General features: G+C 35.2%; 1 protein-coding gene across 5 annotated transcripts in view; it reads right to left on the bottom strand.

Annotated features, from left to right (window-relative positions):
- Positions 1–13,034, bottom strand: part of MYSM1 (Myb like, SWIRM and MPN domains 1) — a 74,245-nt gene that overhangs the window by 36,646 nt on the left and 24,565 nt on the right. For 4 of the 5 annotated variants that reach the window (XR_014251908.1, XM_082417742.1, XM_082417743.1 and 1 more), the window contains exons 2-7: positions 9,700–9,775; positions 7,804–7,874; positions 5,773–5,850; positions 5,656–5,679; positions 4,457–4,535; positions 1,598–1,696 (exon numbers count right to left, since the gene is read on the bottom strand). Coding sequence is in view for 4 of the 5 variants with exons in the window: in XM_082417742.1 (XP_082273868.1) it covers positions 1,598–1,696; positions 4,457–4,535; positions 5,656–5,679; positions 5,773–5,850; positions 7,804–7,874; positions 9,700–9,775 (427 nt within the window). In the remaining variant the exon portion in view is untranslated. The remainder of the gene's footprint in view (positions 1–1,597; positions 1,697–4,456; positions 4,536–5,655; positions 5,680–5,772; positions 5,851–7,803; positions 7,875–9,699; positions 9,776–13,034) is intronic. The other variant, XM_082417744.1, reaches the window with a different exon arrangement.

The raw sequence follows: 13,034 nt of genomic DNA, 5'->3' as shown, positions 1-13,034 counted from the left end.
TATATTAATGTTTCTTTTAATATTAAAATGTACCCTTTCACCTCAAGCCTTTGAGTAAAACTGACACTACAAGATGCCCCGCACATTCTACTCTGAGGAGCATGGGAGTAAGAATAACTAAATTAGGCTTATTCTGTTCCATAATACCTTAACCTTAGCAGGCTGTCTTGAAAATGCTTTTGCTGATTAAAAGAGGTAGTAGATGATTGATTTACAATGAATCCATTCCATTACTTACTTCCTATGCCCAAATGACACTAAGTTAGATAAATCTTGTATACAGGGTAAAACCCATTACAGCTGACCCTTGAACAACAAGGGGGTCAGGGGTGCCAACTGTCCACACAGTTGAAAATCTGCATATAACTTATAGTTGGCCCTCCGTATACGCGGTTCCTCACCATCTGCAGTTCTTCCCCAGCTGCAATTCCGCACCAGCAGACTGTGCAGTGCTATAGTATTTACTATTGAAAAAAATCCACATAGAAGTGGACCTGCTCAGTTCAAACCCTATTTACATTAAAAGAAAATGTAAATAGGGTCAACCCTATTTACATTAAAAGAAAACACCAAATTTCACTTAAGGGCCAACCCTATTTACATTAAAACATCAAATTTCACTTAAGATACTTTAAAATTCTGTATAATTATGTTTTGAGAACTCAAGCAGAACATGTTAGAAAAAGTCTAAGTATCAAAACTATATGGTTGAATATAGCACAAATTACTTGAAAGACTAAAGAACTAGACCATAACTGTACATTTCTGAACACTGCAATTTATTAAAGTTTTCAGACAATTCTTCATAGTAATTGTACAAGTTTCATTGCTATTAAAAAGATTTTAGAATCATGTTAGCATTTTGGGCCCTTAAGCTCTAATCATTCTTAAAAGTTTAATGCAAGGGCTTCCCTGTGGCGCAGTGGTTGAGAATCTGCCTGCCAATGCAGGGGACACGGGTTCGAGCCCTGGTCTGGGAAGATCCCACACGCCACGGAGCAACTAGGCCCGTGAGCCACAACTACTGAGCCTGTGCGTCTGGAGCCTGTGCTCTGCAACAAGAGAGGCCGCGACAGTGAGAGGCACGTGCACCGCGATGAAGAGTGGCCCCCGCTCGCTGCAACTAGGGAAAGCCCTTGCACAGAAATGAAGACCCAACACAGCCAAAATAAATAAATAAATTAATTAATTAAAAAAAAACAAAAAAACAAAAAAAAAACTTAAAAAAAAAAGTTTAATGCAAATAGTTAAAAAGAAATTTAAACTTCCAGGAAACAATGACCTCTAAGGTTTTCCCTTTGGAATATTATTTGCTTTATAGGATATTTTTGAGCAATTACTATTTTGTCCTATTTAACTGCATGAAATTAAGTGGAGTAAAATAATCATACCTATTTAATAGCAATGCTCAATACATTGAATATATGCTTTGAGATTTTTGAAGACAAACATTTATAGGGTACTTTATGGGTATAAAATACTTTCACTATAAAAACTTTGAACATTAAGACTTTAATGCCTGAATTAAAGAAGTATTTCTGCTTATTAATTTTGTTTATTTTAAATATTATCACTAGGGTGTTTATATTCTGCTTACCTTATTTTTAAAGTACTGTCTGGCATAACTCTTCACTTGTAAAACAGTGCGACTTCCAATTAGCTTTGCAATTTTGGTCCACCTTCGGCCAAATTTAGCCTATGTTATCAAAATGGAAAAGAAATAGCTTTTGATTAGCTTAATATTCCAAACTACTGTCATACTAAAAAAAAAACCTATCTTTATTTATTTTCTAAAGCACACAATGAAGCCTCACATACAATATATAGTTAAGATTCCTAAAATCAAAGCCCACATTCTTCTTTTCAAATCTTGACTTCTGAAAACAGACCAAGATGATTTAGAAATTTGTTTTCTTTTTATAGCTACCTAAATGAAGACCCATCACTTCTATGTATTCCTAACAGTATGTATTAGTAGTGTACATTATGATGTTCCAAATTTAAGATAACTTAAAAAAAAGTGCCTGAAATGGAGGCAGGTTATATTTTCCAAATATAGAATCAACTGAATATGTTCTGACACTAATTTCAAAATATTTTTTTTTACCCAGATTTCATCTGTTACAATACCTATTACATGTTCCATAGCAGATACTTTTACACTATACAGATATCACAGTAAACTGACTTACAAGAGTGAATCACAAATGAAGCGACCTGCAACCAACATCTCCCTACATCCCTCCACTGTCAAAGGCTGTATACCTACTTACACTGAAGCTGTGCAGGGAAAAGCTGAGAACCTGAGGGAGCTCTGGTGTGTTCTGCAGCACAGATAGGAACACATTATAATTTTAAAGTGAGACAGGATTTTTAGGTACCAAGCCTATCATTTGATACATAAATCTCCTTTACATTATCTCCAACACAAGATAGTCTCTACTTCCCAAAGTAGCTCAACAATCCTTTTTTAGAATTCTTAAAACTATTTAAAGAAAAAAAAAAAACCCACAACAATTCAGAGAAGCTGACTCCAGGGTCAGATTTACAGGTCAGACAGTCATGACTTATGGCAATAAATCGTCTTCAAAGTTCTGACCTAAATGATAAACCTTAATTTATACACTTATTTCTGGTATTCATTAGAAAATCTGACATATGGACAATTTCTTAAAACTGAAAGTACTTCTGAGAAAATGATTACTAAGTATAAATTAATTAAGATTTTTCTTAACTAATACCTAACTGAGATCAACTTACTGAAGATTTAGTTATCTGTATTGCGTGATGAAGGCAAATAGGTAACTTGGTAGCATGGATCACTTTTGGAAACAGGAAGGATCTGGATAAAGTCTGACTAGTTAGGATTGCAGGGGCTTGGACACTATGAAAATTGGAGAGGGGACACTAACAAGAGGAGCAAAGAAAACAGTTACCAATTTAAAAACAGAGCAAAGGGACAAGACAGAGAAGGAAAAATCTTTCATCATTCAGTACCACATAATTTCCTTCTCTCAAGCCTGACAGAATTCAGTCTATAAACAAATGATACTAATAGGTTAAAAAGCTGGGAATACAACCAATGGTTCCATGTATTTTTGTGGTAAAATATTCTAGGTTTAAAATATCTATGTATATAGATAGATAGGTAGATAAAGATATAGATATCTACATATGTACCTAAATAAATAGACACTTGCTTTTACAGGGACAAAGTATCTCTGGAAAGATATACAAGAACAGATGACAATGGTTACCTGAGGCAAAGAGAACTAAAGGTTGAGACAGGACTCAGAGGGAGACTTAACACCCTACAACTTCACGTACTATTTGAATTTTGAACCATGCAGATATAGCCTTTATAACTACCACCAAAGTCAACAATAACCTAAAAATTCACAACCCGTGTGTGTGTGTGGGGGGGGTGTGTGTGTTCTGATCTTTGGTAATGAACAAAACAGCAAAGTTGTCAGCAATCTTAAATAAACGACTGGTTAATTAGATTATATAAATGATAATCATGCAACAGACTAAAATACCAATATAAAAAACATCAATAGTACAGGAGAAAAATCTCAGGAGATAAAACCCTCAAAATAGTTTATGTATTTATATAAAACATCACAGAACATAGATGTCATGGTGATGTTAACTATAAAAATATAAACACATTTTATTTCCTGTCATCTGCAGAAATATTAACAATGATGTTTCAATTTGCATTCATGAATCCTACATAATATTACATAAATATTCTATATATGTAATATATAAATATATATAATTTCAAAATTAATTAGTATAATACTGGTAACATGTAAGAAAAAGATATAATCTACTATTGACAGTTAAAAAAATTCCTGCATGTTTTGTTAAGCTTCATTATATTATGGAGTTTTCTCATAATTAGAAACTTGTGCACATATTTTTTTCCATTATGCAACTTATGGACATTTAAATAGATCTCAGTGAAACATTCATGCAAAAGGAATGTTTCTGGTCTTTAATTACATCCACTAAAATATTTAGACTGTGTGCACAATGCCAAATATCTGAATTAAAAAAAAACTCAGTTGATCACCCAGACGGTTCCAAATATACATGTTTTTTCCCTAGAGAAAAGATCAGGTAACCAAATAATTTTGCCTTTTAATCCAGGTAGTTGGTGTCATGTATGCAGATACAGTACAATTTCTTGGATTTTATTAATACAAAAAAGGGGTGAAAATCAATATTGATCCAAATCTATTTTAATATTTTAGTAACTTAGGTATGAGTTAAAAGGAATTCTCTTATGCTACACTACAAACATCACTCTAACTACAGAAAAACTATAGATATGATCACTGTAATTAAAAAGAAATTTCCAGTCTCTATAAATTAATTTAACCTTATAATTCTATCAATATTTGCTTCTAGAATTATTTTACTATAAATTAAAAATTGCTTTATTTACCAGCCCTTGTTCAAACAGCTCTTTTTCTTCTATCGTCCACTTTACTGAGTAACTGGCTGGTTTTGTAGGAGAGTGTACCCTGAGGGAAAAAAGAGGAATTGCAAAAAAAATTTCTGAAATGGAACATTCCATATTTATGCAGCTAAAGGTTATACATAGCCATGGGCTAAATTTAATACTCTGAGTCTAAGAATTAAAAAGAGAAGAAGAAGGCTGCAGTCTCCACCTGGGGGAACAGATTTGCCCTGTCTTGTATACTTCTCTAGCTCAGGATGATAGGAGCCCCCAAAAACATAATCCTTGGGTCTGAGTGAAGATAATACTAAAAGACATCAAAGGAAGTCAATGTGATAACAAATAGGCTTCCTCAGACTGGACACAAAGCAGCAGATGTTAATATATTTCCAAATCCATAGTTTAAGTTGGCTTGCTAATTGGCATGTCAGAGTTTAAATTGGCTCCAGAAATATCATCTCTCTTATTCTTCTATGTAAATCTATGTAACTATCAAGCCAGAAAACAGGTAAAAATACTATGACATTACATTTATTGATTTTGAAATGCAGGACATTAAGAAATTAAAAATAAAATAGTGATGAAACTCACTAATTTAATTCAAGCAAACCATTAATCTTTTCATTGACTTCATTTGGTTTCTGTTTGTTCAGCAAAATGCAAAAGCCAAAGTCTGCTCAGGGCTCAAACTGTTGGTAATTGGAAATCTACCCTCTAAGGGATTATAAACATGAAAGTTTAGAAATACTAAATAACATCAAACTTTCTTCAATTGTAGGGAAAGGATGTTTATAAAACAGTTAATACTTAATTTCTCTAGATAATTTTTGAAAGCCACAAATTCAAATTAAATTTTTGTTTGAAACGACTGAAAACTAAATGACAGGGCAACAGAAATCAAGTCAATTCCTAACATATTAAAGGGCAGCTTTATAAAAATGTTCCCCACAAATCCCTAGAAAACCACCTTTTTGTAGGGCCCGAAAAAAATTCCGACAAATAAATAACATAATAAAATTATCTTGTGACATTCCAACATCTGTACAAGAAATTTTGACTTTATATTTTTGTATAACCCAAGGTCAAGAGGGCTTTTCCACAGGCCAGCTGTAACTTTTTGTTTAATTTTTCCATAATTTTTAACTAATCAAAAAGATATTAAAATATAAAACATAATTACATACATGATTTTTGCTGGTTTCTGCAGACTGCACCACATGAAAAAAGAAAATAAGGAAGCTTGTGAAGAAGTTTTTAAAAATACAATTCAGACTTTTAAAAGTATTATAAATTGATTTTACCTCTTCATGTATTTTTTATCATCTTCCTTTTGATCAAGCCAGAATTTTCCTGGAAGTGACTTTTTGGATAAATAATACCTGTGTAATTATTAAGGAACTTTTAAAAAAATAATAAAGTCCTATAATTTTTATGCAACTTAAAGTAGGCACTCACATACTTGTGAAAGTCACACTTGAATTCTAGCTAAACCAGGTCTGCAAAAATTATGACAAAAATGTTTATACCTCACAGGGTTGTTATATGGATTAAATATTACATGTGAAGTCACACATAACACAGTACCTGCACAAAACGTGTGCTACATAAATGTTAGTTTCTTTTATCTTATTTAGTGGCTAAGAGAAGATATATCCTCAGTGTTTTATTTAAATCTTTTTTTCTAAAACACATGGAGAATGTAACAGATGAATCTGATTGGTTGTCCAGGGTAATTTAGGAGTATTTGCTTTCATATTTCTGAAAGTAACAGAGAAGAGTTTAGGGTTGCTCTATCTTAATAAAAATAACAAACGCTTGGGTCAAATTTACCAGAGAGTCTCCCTCTCAGACTTTTTAAACTTACCCTATACTGCAATACTTTAGATTAGTCTGAGATATTCTTCACTTAACAAATATTGTATTTTGTGTACATGTATTGTGTACATGAGGCACTATGCTAGGTACTAGGTGCTGAGGACAAAGAGAGAAAACATTACCCCTGTCCTACAAGAGCTCACATAGCTTTTACTCTCATTATTTTGTTTCCAAATCTGGAAGTGAACCAGTGACTACTTAAATATTCATTAATCTAGAATGGCACTGTTCAACATATTAGCCAATAGCCACATGTGTAGCTACTGAGTACTTGAAATGTGGTTAGTACAAACTGAGATGTACTGTAAGTACAAAATACACACTGGGTTTCAAAGAGTATAAAACAAAGAATGCAAAACATCTCAATAATGTTTATATAGTGATTAAATGTTGAAACAATATTTTAAATACACTGGGTTAAATAAAATGTTATTACAATTATGTGGCTACTAGAAACTGTAAATGATATGTGACTTGCACTATTTTTCTACTGAAAAGCAATGATCTAGGCTATAACTGTAATGTTTGGGGAGAGTTAGAGAGTAAGAAAGCCTAAAAAGGGTTAACCTATGATAATTAAAGGTACAAAGACACCCTGAAAACAACGTAGCAATAACTGGGAATAAAAAGAACAGATATTCTGGCTTAAAGAGGAGATAAAAATCCATGAAACACAGGTGAGCTGAAAATAAACTACTCACTATTTATTAGAGTAGTATCAATAATCTTTATAAACCAGAAATCTTTTTGTTCAATCCTTTCATTTTATATATAAAAAAATGGAGTCCCAAAAAAGTTAAGTTGCAAACGTCACAAATAGATGAAAGAAATAAGGACAAGAAGCCAGTGGCTGAACCGTGAATAAGGACCTACAACTTCTGGTGGAAAAAAATCTTCATTCTAGTTTTATGCTTTTTACTTGGATTGCTCCCATTAACACCTGTAAATTGGTAGAGCAGGAAGTGAGAACTTTTACGTATTTTAATTCTATGTCCTTGGATAAATTAACATCTCATATAACTGAAAATGGAGGTTTAGACTGAATGATTTGGACTTCAACTAAAGATTCTAGCTGATTTAAAACACTCTACAGGGAATTCCCTGGTGGTCCAGTGGTTAGGACTCCATGCTTCCGCTGCAGGGGGCACAGGTTTGATCCCTGGTCGGGGAACTAAGATCCCACATGCCGCGTGGCGTGGCCAAGAAAAATTAAAAAATGAAACACTCTATAATTTCTACTCAATATTAAGATGGTATAAAGAGTTGGTTGACAACAGAAACTCAAAAATATTGAGTCAGATCTCAGACTTAGTGGTAAAACAGAATAGGTAGGTAACACATTATATACTAGCAGTTATATACTATCTAGTAACTAACAGTGGTCTCTTCTGTAAGTTTTGCATTTATGGATTTTTAACCCTGAAATCTTTACTTTCCGCATAATCGTTGAAGGATACTCTTCTTCCAACAACATTTTCTCTATGACAGCTCTGTTCTCTTCACTGATGGTGCTATCCAGAGTCCAAGGCTATTAAAAAAAGGAAGAATACATTTCTTTATTTACTGCTTTTTGAAATTATCTTGTTTTGTTAAATAAAAATACACAATACAATGATTACAAATAATAAAGCTACCATTTACTGAGCACACAGACATATCTTTGATTCCCACAATAATGCTATGAGATAGGCATTACTTCTTCACAGATGCATCCATAGAGGCATTCACTGACATTTCAAGCAGGAGAGAAGAGATAAAGTAATATGATAAAGTAATAATGGCTATCCTGTATGAGGAACTATTAGGTATTAGGCATTTTGCTAGATACTTCACCTATTTCCAAAACTCACAATTCTTTTTTTCCCTTAAGCCACAATCTCTCCTTAAATAATCATACTCCTTTTTAACTCTCAAAACTTAAAAATTTTCAGCCCAGGTCTCTTCTCCAAGCTCTATTTAGACTGTTATAACTAACTGCCCACTCAAAATTTCCACTTGGATCTCTAATAGGCTTCTTTTTTTAAAAATAAATTTATTTATTTAATTTTTAAATTTTTGGCTATGTTAGGTCTTCATTGCGGTGTGTGGGCTTCTCACTGCAGTGGCTTCTCTTGTTGCAGAACACAGGCTCTAGGCGCATGGGCTTCAGTAATTGTGGCACGTGGGCTCAGCAGTTGTGGCTCGTGGGCTCTAGAGCGCAGGCTCAGTAGTTGTGGTGCATGGGCTTAGCTGCTCCGCAGCATGTGGGATCTTCCCGGACCAGTGCTCGAACCCGTGTCCCCTGCATTGGCAGGCGGATTCTTAACCACTGTGCCACCAGGGAAGCCCCTCTAATAGGCTTCTTAAACTTAACATATTCAAAATAAAACTCACCATAACATACATTCACCTGCTTCTCCCCCTGCCTTCCCCATTTTGTAAACAGTACTACTAGTCACCAAGCTATTCCAGCTAGAAACCCAGGAGTCATCCTGGATTCTTTCCTTTTTCCTCAATCCCCACACCCAATATACCAAGCAGTTCTACCTCCAAAACATAATTCAAATCTGTCAACTTCTACCACAACCTTAGGCCAAGCCACCACCAAATCGCGCTTAGATTCCTACAAATGTTTCCTAACTAGTCTCTTTGATTCCCCTCATTTGCCTTTCCAACCTTGTCACAGCTGTCATCCCCTCCCCTTTCCCACTATATTCTAGACACTGGGTTTCAACCAGAGCCTTTGTGCTGCTACTCTTTCTGCCTAGAATATTTTTCATCAACTCTTCACATATCTACTCCTGTTTTCTACTTAAATGTCACCTCCTCAGTTTCCCTCACCAACTTCATCTAAAGTAGGTTCCCCACCTTGTAACTCTCAGGTCAGCATCTTGCTTATGTCCTTCATGATCTATAATTAGTCTACTTGTTTACCACCTGACTCCCCTTTAGAATATAAGCTCCTTGAGAGCAGGACCATATCTGTCTTGATTACAGGTGTATCCCCCAAACTTGGCCTAGTGTCTGGCACACAATAAGTACTTGACAAATAACTGTTAAATGAAGAAACGAAGCATGCAACAATCTCGATTTTTTAGATGAAGAAACTAAGGTTCACAAATCTCATAAGTGGTAGAGCACTGATTCATACCTAAATCTAACTGGCTCCTAAGTTGATTCCCAAAAGGCCATTTTTTCAAAGTCAAAAGAAGAAAGAATAAATTCCTCCTATTTTTAAGTTAAGAAAAAGGCTTCAATATATTACCTCTGTGACTGCTGAGAATTAGCACCAAGTTAAAAAAAAAAAAAAAAAAGAGGTACTCTGGGTACTGAGTAATAGCTTAATGCACCTGATATTCCCATAAAATACTTACAATAAGACCATTCTCAGTTCTCCACGATGAGTCAAGATAGTGGTCTTGTAAAACAGATGCTGTATTTTCATCACTTCTGTAATAATTAAGAAAATGGGTATGAAAGTGAGATTATACCAGTTAATGAACATAATTTACAGAGCACAGTGATTGGAAGGTTTCAGATGTTAAGCAAATATTTAGTTCCTTTCCCCCCTTAACAGATTTAACATTGCAGATGCCTGCTCTACCTTTGGCCTGTGAAATATATAGTGGCTTTAAGCCACCCTATTTCAATTGCTAAATACCAGACTTCTCCTTCTCCCAATAAACAACTTCATGAGGGAAAAAATACCTCCAAACAGCAACCACAACATATTCTGTGGCTATGAACCAACACTTCAAATTTCTTTTGATGAATATGCATGTGTATACAGGAATTCAACTTTACAATTAATTCTTTTAGTTATATCTGAAGCATAAAAGCCACCCATCAACAGTACCACCCTCAAAATGAAGAAAAAGCAAGAACAGATAGAAGAACCAAAAGAAAATACTCAAAGGAGGACAATACAGTGAAGAGATAAGAAATGTGATGCTTTAGTAACAACTCACATAAAAAAAAATTAACTTGGGTTACTTGGGGGCTTTTCTATGTCCATGGGGGATTAAACTTTAATTCTCACTCTTTTCACTAATTAGAAGTTTCTAAAGTCACACTGTTCACTTCATATGGAAAAAGCCTGAATAGTTAAGTTTGAGGAGGCCCAATCTGTGATATAATTAAATTTAATATTTGCTTCTGTACATTTTGAGGTTATAAAGTTTCCTAGTTACTGACTTTTCTCAGTCTAGTGGAAAGAATTTGTACCTCTTAGACTGCAAAAACCTATCTACAGGTTTATCTCCATCTGGCATATATATAAGATTTACTGTCTGTCTCATCCAATAAGAATGTTAGTTCTAAGAGAGCAAGGACTTAGTTTGGATGACTGCTATATACCCAGGGCTTGGCATATAAAAGATAATCAATATTCGCTGAATGACTGAATGAACGAGATAGGTGGGGCATGGATCACACAGGTCTCTAGGAGTTAAGGAATAAAGATTTTATCATAAAGCTAACTGAGGACTGAAGGGAATAACATGATCAGATCTGGATGTAAGAAAAGACTGCTCTAACTTCAGAAAAGACTAGAAGGGAGTCAAAGAGACAAGAAGTGGTTAAGAGGGAGTGATTATACTGATACTAGAGAGAGGTGACAGTAACTTAGACCTAAAGAACAAACAGTGTGAATAGGAAGAAGTGAACACATTTGAGAGGATACTCGGAATCAACAGACTCTGACAGAAGGAGAGAGGTAAGGAAAAGGGATAAAATCTAGGTCTGTGCCTTGCATGACTGGGTGGATGGTGCCACTCACTGAACTGGGGAACTTGGAGAGGCAGGTTGGGTAAGGAAAGTTTCTATGAAGTGAAGCTGAGGTGCCTGTGGAAAGTCCAAGGGCAAACAGATTCAGAGAATTGGATAAATGGATCTGAAGCTCAGGGAAGAGATTTGGGAAACATCAGCATGTACTGGGTGGAACTTAAGAAACTGTTGTTTTTGTAAATCAAAAATGGTGGAACGTTGGGAAAATTTCATATGGTCCAACTTAACAGAAATTTAAGTTTTGAGAGCTGCACTGTGTGGTTAGTGAGAAGTCTTATGACAAAAATCCCCTGGAACGTTATGACTTAAAGAATAAGCAGAAGAAATGGAGGATGACAAAGAAGGGAAACCAAAACATTTCAACACCATCTTCTAACTTTGGTAGCCAGCACTTAGCAAGGACTTAAAAGTGTGTTTTCAATGAATCCTCCAGGGTTCCACAGATGTTATAATCAGCTGTAACTACGCAATTCAGAGGGGCAACTAAGTGTTCACTCACACCAAATGCCATGTGATCAGAGCCCCCAACACCAAGGAGCAACTTTCACCAGAATATAATGTTAATGATGATCTGTGGAATTGTGTAAGGCAATGGCTCTGACCATCAGGAACCAATAATCTGTTACTGGTTGCCTGAGACTAATATGATTACAGGTGCCACCAGCAGACTTAAGGCTCAGCAGAATAATGAGAAAGGAAAGAAAAAGGAAAAAGAGAAATAAAACACAATCAGAAAAATAAAGAAGAACCCATGGAAAGGGGTAAAGCCAATGCTCTCAGATGATCTTTAGTGTTTCCAAGGCCAACTCATTTCTCTCTGGACTGCAGATAAGAATCCCTCCCGTTCCTTAAAAAACTAAAAACAGAATTACCATACGACCCAGCAAACCCACTACTGGGCATATACCCTGAGAAAACCACAATTCAAAAAGAGTCATGTACCACAATGTTCACTGCAGCTCTATTTACAATAGCCAGGACATGGAAGCAACCTAAGTGTCCATCGACAGATGAATGGATAAAGAAGATGTGGCACATATATACAATGGAATATTACTCAGCCATATAAAGGAATGAAATTGAGTTATTTGTAGCGAGGTGGATGGACCTAGAGTCTGTCATACAGAGTGAAGTAAGTCAGAAAGAGAAAAACAAATACTGTATGCTAACGCATATATATAGAATCTAAGCAAAAAAAAAAAAAAGGTCATGAAGAACCTAGGGGTAAGATGGGAATAAAGACACAGACCTACTAGAGAATGGACTTGAGGACACGGGGAGGGGGAAGGGTAAGCTGGGACGAAGTGAGAGAGTGGCATGGACATATATACACTACCAAATGTAAAATAGATAGCTAGTGGGAAGCAGCCACATAGCACAGGGAGATCAGTTCAGTGGTCTGTGACGACCTAGAGGGGTGGGATAGGGAGGGTGGGAGGGAGGGAGATGCAAGAGGGAAGAGATATGGGAACATATGTATATGTATAACTGATTCACTTTGTTATAAAGCAGAAACTAACACACCATTGTAAAGCAATTATACTCCAATAAAGATGTTAAAAAAAAAAAGAATCCCTCCCATTTATTTCACAGAGTTATTGTGAAAAGTAAATCAAATCATGCATGCAAAAGCACTTGATCAATATTAACTTGATCTACACAAATGTGAACAATGATTGTTATTAAAGGCTTCCTACTCGTTTGTACAGACTCAGACTGCTTTGCCTAAAGATTTGAGGGAGAATGACTAAATGAACTTAGTCACTCCTCATTTTTATAGTGGTTTAGAGTTCAGGAGAACTTTAAACCCACTGTCTTGGTGCCTCATGAGCACCATTCTCCACAGTTTACAGGGGTGCTATTATCAGGTTGGACCATGTGAAATTGCTATTTTATAGGTCAAAAATGGTCTAAGATTGGCAGT

The sequence above is a fragment of the Balaenoptera physalus genome (genome assembly GCF_965194825.1).
Source record: "Balaenoptera physalus genome assembly, chromosome: 1".
NCBI classification, from domain to species: domain Eukaryota; kingdom Metazoa; phylum Chordata; class Mammalia; order Artiodactyla; family Balaenopteridae; genus Balaenoptera; species Balaenoptera physalus.
Note: the sequence above shows the minus strand (reverse complement) of the source record. Positions and strands in the feature narration are given on the sequence as shown.